This window comes from Lepisosteus platostomus, chromosome 28 (assembly GCF_059453375.1).
Source record: "Lepisosteus platostomus isolate fLepPlt1 chromosome 28, fLepPlt1.hap1, whole genome shotgun sequence".
Classification (NCBI taxonomy): Eukaryota; Metazoa; Chordata; class Actinopteri; order Semionotiformes; family Lepisosteidae; genus Lepisosteus; species Lepisosteus platostomus.
The window spans coordinates 3,286,032-3,295,124 of record NC_142638.1 but is presented as its reverse complement, the minus strand read 5'-3'; the positions used below and the strand labels follow the sequence as shown (position 1 = coordinate 3,295,124).

General features: G+C 36.6%; 1 protein-coding gene across 5 annotated transcripts; it reads right to left on the bottom strand.

Moving 5' to 3' along the window:
- Window positions 1-1,481: 1,481 nt before the first annotated feature.
- Window positions 1,482-8,679, bottom strand: tmub2 (transmembrane and ubiquitin-like domain containing 2). 5 transcript variants are annotated; one of them, XM_088622711.1, is made up of 4 exons: window positions 8,223-8,679; window positions 7,671-7,761; window positions 6,514-7,084; window positions 1,482-5,935 (listed from the first exon to the last, which is right to left on the bottom strand). In XM_088622711.1, the coding sequence occupies exons 3-4, from the start codon at window positions 7,056-7,058 to the stop codon at window positions 5,584-5,586; spliced, it is 897 nt and encodes a 298-aa protein (XP_088478837.1). In that variant the 5' UTR covers window positions 7,059-7,084; window positions 7,671-7,761; window positions 8,223-8,679; the 3' UTR covers window positions 1,482-5,583. The 5 variants fall into 5 exon arrangements, with proteins under 5 accessions (XP_088478837.1, XP_088478838.1, XP_088478839.1 ...); XM_088622712.1 differs by lacking the exon at window positions 8,223-8,679 and adding an exon at window positions 8,030-8,216; XM_088622713.1 differs by lacking the exon at window positions 8,223-8,679 and adding an exon at window positions 7,881-7,899.
- Between the last annotated feature and the right edge of the window lie 414 nt (window positions 8,680-9,093).

Genomic DNA, 9,093 nt, shown 5'->3' with positions numbered 1-9,093 from the left:
TGTTGCATTTGATTCTTTCCTGTAAAACTGTGACAAAATACAAAATTCTGATTCAAAATTCACATAGCTGCACACATTTAGCAGAAAAATACAAATTGGCCCTGAGAAAAATAATCTTGTAATGGTTTACACAGTTTCCCTTTAACAGTTGAAAAAAATAAATGAAAAAAACTGTTACACACCTGTCTTTGCAACAATTTAGAAAGAGCTTGAGTAGTAACAGAATATTTTAAAAATCCATATTTTTCTATTCCTCTGATGTCATGCATCTAAAAAACTAACCACTATTAAATTCATTATCATCTAAATATCTTGTTAAAATATTAAGAAAGTCAGAATAAATCTACCAATAAATTGGCTATTGGACTGGAGTTTATAGGAGTTTTATAAAAAACAGTAAATTATATTTGAAAAGATTTAGTCTAAATTCAAGACTGGAAAAACACCTGGAAGCTGAACTATCCAAGTACAGGATTTGAATACAGGTAGCAAAAACAAACTTTACATACAAAATGCATACAAAACAGGGATAAAATAGTGAAAAAGATGAAAAAGTCTAAGATGTTCTCAATCTAGCCAATGCAACAAAGTACCCCAAAAAATGTTAGGATATACAATATAGTCAGAAGCATAAAGTCACGTTGAAATTGTGTAGTGAACTAGTAAGGCCTCCTTTATAAAATTGTGTATAATTTTGGTCACAAATTGGTTATATAAAAGATATTTCTCTTTGGAATCAGTCCAAAAAAGACTACTAATGCACTGCAAAACTATAAATGTCCTACAACAAGTTTTTCAACAATTTTCAAAGCCACTTCTCTGTACATGTACTCTTCTGGCAAATTTACTATTCAAAGAACCTGTTGCTTGATAGCTACCTTTGTTTCTGTAAAGCAGGCAGCACTTTCAAAAGCTTTAAAAACCAGGGCAAAGGCAAAACTCTTCCAAAAACAGACCTCACACAAACTTTCCTCCAGTGTTCTGCTTGTGCTAGTCCTACATATGTTGTTTACCCATATTACAGTGCAATCTATCTCTTTCAACCTTGGAAAGAACAGAACAGCATGATCTTTAACTGTATAAGAGACTTCATTCTTACCCAGTCTTCTTGGAATCTCAGAATATGCACTGTCCGATTTCAGTGTTGACCTGCAAGTACAAGGTTCATTCTGCCTTTTTAAAAAAAACAAAAATCTAGAATCTAGAATCTAGAAGGAAATGGAAAGGCAATTTACTTATTGAAAGGAGCACTGCTCAGCCTGTAGAAACAGCACAGATCACCATATTGGAAGGACAGTGTTGGTCACTTGAGTTTTTCATTTTAAGCTTACCCAATTGCTATAATATCGGTGTCATTTATGATAAAATTATTCAACAATCTCACAGGCAGACTTTTGCACACACTTGCCAACACTGGGTTGAACAATGGATACATGAGGCAAAAAGTTCTCCAAATTGAAATAAAAAAAAACTGCATGATGTGACATTTTAGAAATAACAGTTTATTATCACTGTATTTTACATCCTTTCAAAGATACAAGATACGAGAAAATGTTCTGAAAAAGAAAAAAGACAATGTCAGTGCTGTCCTCTGTGAAAAATATCAGGCAACTCTGAAATGTTTGCCATTCATTTGCACCTTTAGTATTAAGGAATGATGGAATATTAAAAAGCAACATGATAAACAAAGGAGGGCCCGTATTTCAGTCTTCATTGCAAAATAACCTGGAATGCTACACAGTTTAAGCACAAGATTAATCAACTAATCCTTAATCTTAATTCTTAAGAAAGGTGCACAAATAATTGTTCACAAATTGTTGATTTTATTTGAAATTGAAATTGTTTTATTTGAAATGTCTTCACTAACACTGTGGGAACATTGTTTGGCACTTTTGTGGTTAGGGAACATATACTGTATCAGTGTATACTGCAGACTAGTTTATACATTTACAGTTGGTTTTCACAGTTTTACAGCTCTACATTGGCATGAATCAGTATAAGCCTTTTTTTATTGTTTAGGTGTCTCTTGTACAAAATGTTTGTCCTACAAATCATATTACAGTGTGGGAAAAAATGTTAAATTCATCAGTAAACTCAATGTATCCCAAACCTGGTCCTGGAGGAACCACCTCTTTTCTTCTAATTTGTGCCTCAGAAGAATTATTAATTGTAACCCGATTTAAACATTTTGTTTGGGGCACATTTCCAAAATCTCTTCCAGCTCTTAATAGGTTGATTATTTAGTGAGTTTTAGAACCTCCCTCACATGAACTGCAAACAACCGAGCCTCTGCAAAAAAAACAATCTTTAGGAAAGTGCTTTATACATTGTAGGTCCCATCTGTATCTGTTCATTACCTATCAAGAGGTATGCAATCAGAAATAAGGGCAAGCAAATTGGGGGGATGCTGCTTAAAACTTGGCAAGCTGAAGCTGAAAAATTCTCCTGAAGCAGGATGGTTCTGAAATGCAGGAGTGAATACAGAAATGCGTAAATACAAACCAAAAACCAGAATGGCATCCCAGGACCAGGGCGGGCAACCACTGACGTAGACTACAGAAATCACAACGCTACCATCAGCCTCTCAAACGACTCTGAGAACACTATGAATGAAAAAAATGCATCTAATGCTAAACAGTAGCTTTGAGCTTCATATTTAATTTTAAACATTTTTTAAACGTTTACGGTTTAAAGTTTTGGAATTAATTATTCCTTTAATTCCAAAACTACTTATAGCTATAGAAACAATGATGATCCTCATCTTATTCAATTGATTTCTTATTGTAATGCTACTGTTAGTATTACCATCTACCTCTTATGGATGTCCCACTAAACAAAGTCTTGTCATAAATTATTGTGGACAAGAGCCTGTCCCTCTTCAGTTTGACTACATATTTGCCATACTGATGACAACAAAGCTTTTTTTATTTTGTTTTTTAAAAACAGCACATGCTTTATTTACAAGAATAGTCACTAAGTGCCACAACAAGCTGTTTAAGAGCATTCTTGTCTTCCATCTTGAGATATCCAATGTTATTGCAAACTTAGTCTATTCATGACAGGCCGTATATCACAAACTGCAAGTAACCAAGTGCAGGGACAAACTAGAAACTCTCAAAAACAGTTTGCACACATAGGTATAAGATTTCTGAAACAAACTGATAAATATAAATACCATTAATGTAGTTTCTTTGAAACAAGAGAAAGGTGGTTAGGTGAAGAGGCAGGATTGCACTTATTGCATTCTTCAGTTTTTACAAACTGATTGAACTGATTTGCTAAAATAGATCACCAGGTTACTTAAACTGGAGAAGTGTTTTTATATTATGTATAGAATGTTGAATGGAATACATTTCACAGAAGATTCCTTATAAACAACCTCTCAACCCTTGTAACTTTTCTTTACTGTAACCTTTTCCGTACTGAAACTTGTATGTTAAATTAGTTTACTTCATGTCAGGATGAAAAAGAGATTAATGGACTGTAGCAATGACAAATATAGTTTATGAAAAATATCACACTTAATACATTTTTGCAAAAGCTTGTTCTAGATACTGGGTGCCAAAACTTACTCTTGTTGGTGTTTTTTTTAAAATGCATATCCCGATTAAGATATTCTAGATCATGCTGACTATACCATTAAAAAGTTTCTACTAAAAAGTTTAATTAAAAATTGCCAGGAAGCATTCAAAATAAAATGAATTAGCATTTCACAGAGTTTAATATACCTTGTAAGAAAACACTAAACCAATTCCCCAATTTCATTTCTAATATTAAATTTAAGACATTCTTCCAGAAATATTTATTGATACTTTCTAGATTTGGAAATGAAGTGCATCCTCTGTTTAATTCTTGGTAACCATTTTAAAAATCTAAGAGCAATCTTAATGGAAGAAAATAGTAATAGGCAACCTAAAGAGAATATAATAATTTACTACTGGATTTAATAATTAAGGTAAATGATGTAACTGAGATGACAAACACAGAAGACCTAAATGACAAGAGACATTTAACACTGTGGAGTGCTTTGTGCCATATTAGTTTTGAGTTTGAGTGAATGTTACAGTAAATGTGAAAACGTCTTAGAGGAAGCATGGATTTTTAAAATCTTTTTTAAAATCTTTTTTATTTTTCCCGCTCCAAAACCTTTGTTGTGCGTAAGAAAAAAAACCTTCCCCTTCACTGGATTCTATCACTCATTGCATACTGCATTTTTAAACCTTTTTTTCTAAGATGTGCTTTTGCATTGAGCTAGAATAACACTATACTTTAAGGAGGTAGTGAGCTGCCTTTTCCAATAGGAAAAGGGAAATTTCTTCTTAGCTAAAACAGTTAAAATAAATGTATTTTAAGGTGGAGGGGGATGATAATTTAAAAGCGAAAGTACTAATAGTGTGCACATTTGCAAAGAAAAATGACAACAGATTCTTAATAATTGTGAAGGTAGTAGGTTAAATTTGATGATGTGAACATCATTTTCTGTTGATGCCTGTGAAGTACCCAGAGAGATGAATGCTGCCTGATACAAGGCAATAGAAGAGTAATTTTTCTTGGTTTCAAGCCTTCTTTAAGTTAATTATTTCTATCACTACATATATACACATCCATTTGGGCTGTTTTTATTGCGACATGCACAAAACCCAAACTCCTACAGTATAGAACACCATCATTTAGAGAGGAATGGTTGTAACAGGAGTCACTTTATCCAAGATCAAACAGGACACAATGCTAGGTCTTCTCATGTTACAACAGTGGTTAAAGCCAACAACAGTATGACAGTGTTCACAGCACTGACCAACTGAAACACAGCAACCAAATATTGACTTATTTCAGGTGTTGGTATATAACATCACAACTTCTTAATTAGCTTGCAAGCAGCTTATTGATCCAATATTGTAGATGTCTGATGCTGAGATATAAATCTCATATCTTAATTCTTCAGGCCACTTTTAAGTATGGCTTTAACTGCTGTGTTACTTGATCAACTATTATGATGCCAAACTGAAAAAAATACATAAACGATTTTAAAAACAGTACACTTTTTTAAAAGTACACTGAGTCCACTGAATTAGCTTTTTAAAAATGTATTATTTGTGAAAATTTTTACTTCATGATACTCTTGCAAAATTTATCGCTGGGAGCCAGCAAGAAGTAAGTCGTTATCTGGGAGTGATTCAAAAGGCAGAGATCTACAGAGTGCTCTGCAGCAAGCCAAGCATGCAACTAATGTTAACTATCACCCTTGATTTCCGTACAATCCTTTATTTTCATCAGTGTTTGAAAGCACTCTGTCCTAACATCATTCCTTGAGAGCCAACTTCCACCTAGAAGCAGGCAGAGCACTGTGCTTATTGAACACACCCCTGACAGCCCGATCATTACCTTTCACAAAGTTCAAATTACATCCCTGAAGTTTCCTAGATGCACAATACAGAAAACCATCCCTGCTAAACCTCTCCATGATAGACCTCCCATCCCAATCCAGTTACACACGTGAAAGTCAGTTGCTCCTTTGAGCTACAATCCATCTGTAGCTCACAGTAACAATCACACGGCTTCCCTAATCCAAGCTTGTTTTACCTTTTACCGACTGTACATCCCAAACACTAAGAAGCTGAAGAAGACGGTGACACCCACCAAGGACACAGTAGCGGGTGCGGTGAAGAACTGGCGGTAATTGATGCGGAAGTACCAGATTATTGCCAGCATGACCACAAACATAGGGATCATTAAGTTGCCCATATTGAGTGTGATACCACTGTGCTCTCCTACCACCACAGGGTCAGGAACAGGCTCCTGTATGGCCTGTGACACATGACAATGGATTACACTGTTATCGGAGATGTTGAGGGAGAGAAGTGTCCGTGTCTGGTCCTGCAGCAGCTGACCCTGATAGATGAGCTTGACCTGCTGCTCCTGTCCCGAAAAGTACTTGCTGTGAAATGAGAAAACAAAGAACACAGGAGTAGAACAAAGGTCATGACTGAGAGGTCATTTACCCCAACTTCTTCATCTGGTTGCAAGTAGCTTATTAACCCAAACATCTTGTACAGCCATTTCTTGACAGAGCTCCAGACATAAAAGAAGTTAGTCTAGCCAGTTGGGTCTAATAGAGCAATATACATGTTTTCGAAATTCATGTGACCATCGGCTTTTATTTCCAAGTGTCTACATCGGTGATCTTACAAACACAAATTGATATAGATTGTAATCATAGCAAATTTTCTTTGTATCTACAATGAAGAGCCCAGAGCACATCCAAGAGATAAAATGACACAGTAATTCAAGTGTTGATATCTCTTAAGTAGAAAGAGGGGGTACATTTAATTGGTATAAAATGCTGTATTGATGAGTAATCGTCATAAACAACAGCAAAAACCTACTCAGGTCAAAATGAAGATTCATAGCAACCTAATGCAAAGGGATCTCTTGTTAGTAAGATTGCTAAGAACTCCATCGCCCCCGTGACCCTGGATTGGAATAAACGATAAGAATGGAGGTGAGCTTCCCTACCTTTTCAGCAGCCCAACGGTATCATCAGGCTTGACTACAGCCACCTCCTCTGTGTCATTTAAGAATTTGAGGCGCACTTGGATCTGTCTGTCTTCGCTGTCTGCCCCACAGCTGCCGTTCTGGTTGCCCTCCTCCTCCAGCCTGGGCGCGGTGGGCTCACTGGTAGAAGCTGCCCTCTTTCTCAGCCCCTGGATATTCAGGAAGCTGTCTATGCTGGCATCGGCTGCCCCCTCGCCGGGCGAGACCGCGTCCGAGGACCCAGACTCTGAGCCGTGCTCATCTTCATCCTCCGGTTTGTCCTCCACGATCGGTGAAGCAGGCTGGGGTTCACTGGAGTCCGAGACTGGGGGTCCCCCGATATACCCCTCTCTTCTACCGAGGCTCACCAAAGACGTATGGTTGGCAGTAGTGAGGATGGTGCCCAGGATGTGGTCGCCGCGGTCTGCCACGTATGTGGAGAGCCAGGCCAATACCAGTGCCAGGCCAAAAAGGACCACTCCTCCAGCTACAGTCACTTCATTACCAACTGCTTCGAGTAGCATCATCCTCGACTGCCAACTCCCATTGAGCTCTGAGCACAAGGTAAAGCAAGTACAACATTAGAGGAGCAAAATGAAGAGCCCTGCATTGATCTTACATTTGTACCACAAAATAGGGCTCACACAGAGGCCTAGCCTACCCCTTTAGAAAACAGGCCACGTGTATATGAAATATTTAACGTGATCTTCCTGTGCAAAAGTTATACATTTCCTAATAACAGGAAAAAAAAGAAGTCAATTGGGTTGCTTGATTTCAGATCAGAAAAAAAAACATGATACGTTTTTTTTCTCAATTATGATTAACACGAGGCAGAACAGCAACACATTAACAGCTACAACACTTCAAAGATTAACACATATTCAGTAGGATTTCATTTGTTTCCCATTTTACAATACAATGACACTGCTGGATTTTAGACGGCATTCAGGCGCTCTAAACGAACATCATATACTTAATGAACCCTGTATTCCCAACATACACGTAGTCCAGTACATTGACCTCCACGATATATATGTCACGTTTAAACACTTTTTTTGCGCGTTTTCTTGTCATTATTAATTAGGATTGACCATGTATGGTATTAAAAACCAATGCATTAAAATATTTCGTTTACGTACAGATTCAATGTGAAGTTAGCAATCATCCGGCTGCGCTTTCCATAGGCTCAAATAATTCAACTTCGACGTTTTGTATGAGAATGTCGACTTTCTAAAGGAAGCGGGTTAAAATAGCAAAACACTGCTTACCAAAATAAACGTTTATACGGTACATAATTATGCTGCAACCACAAAACAATTCTCATGATAAAAGTAAAATATATACAGTACCATCATGGGTCCTGCACACGATCAGCTACTGAAAAACTGACTGTAAACAGATTAGTTAGTTTGCAAGTTAGAATATAGCAAATTGTTACACTGCGAAGAACCATTTTGTAGCAAAAATCAAAATAGTTTAATTGTGAATACCTACTTACATTTAAATGCGGAAATAACTGTAAACATTATCCTCTTTCAGTCTATCTTCCTCTAAGTAGAAATGTCAACATTAGCTGCGACCTTCGACCAGACGTAATTTTTACAAGCTATAAACAGACAAAGACTGTTACCTAGCCGTTGCCGCACCTTGCTAATTCAACTATAGGTATATTTAAACAGATAAAGCATTACCTTTTAAAAATTTTCTTCCAAACTATTTTAATCTGGTCAGCCACCAGCAAATTTACGAAACGCTCACTCCCAGTCCACACACAAACACAAAATGTGCCTACGTCAGACACGGCACATATTGGCTACGTCACGCAGTTCAAGAGGGACACAGATCCCGTAAACCTTAGTAATGTTTTTTTTGCCTGAACTCGAGAGGTTGTGAAAACCAGATGAATAATATTGACAGTATTTTAGAAGTCACGTTCCTTTACAATACCGTATGTAGTAACAATGTTTAGATGTTTGTCGATTGTTATTTTTTTTAACTCGGTCATGATCGTTAATGATGAATATGTGCATATTCATCCATTCAAGATCTGTGAGACAACAGCGCCATCCGCTACATTATGTTTAGGGTTTTGTAGTTCTTGCTACTGTATGTGGAAGATGGAAGATCATTTACCGGGGTTAATGGTGATAATGCTTTAACATATAAATACACATCTTTTGAGGAACACCATTCCAAAATTATTTTAGTGAAAGTAAAGAAAATGTGAAAATGCAAGACAAACTGGTCTCCATGCACCTTTTCACTTTACTCCAGCTCAGAGTACAGTTGTCCAATTGTAAATTTGCTTCTATACAATATGTACTTTTATTATTTGGTGAGACCAAATTTGCATTGGCATGACTGCAACTTAATTGAAACACATACATTATAATTATAATAGTTATTTGCATTTGTGTAGCACTTAACTGTAGTTAGAACTTTATAAAAAGCCAGTTGATTTTTTCACATACTGTAAAAAAGAGGACCCTATTTCGTTTATGGCTGCATGTCTGTATTCCCGGAGACGTGCATGTGAAAGATCTCTATTACAACATAATACTT

Bases quoted from the DNA above. Each gene is read 5' to 3' on its own strand.
- tmub2 (XM_088622711.1), bottom strand. From the start codon at position 7,058: ATGATGCTACTCGAAGCAGTTGGTAATGAAGTGACTGTAGCTGGAGGA. The intron at 5,936-6,513 runs GTAGGGAAGCTC...CTCATTTCACAG, and splicing joins ACCGTTGGGCTGCTGAAAAG to CAAGTACTTTTCGGGACAGG.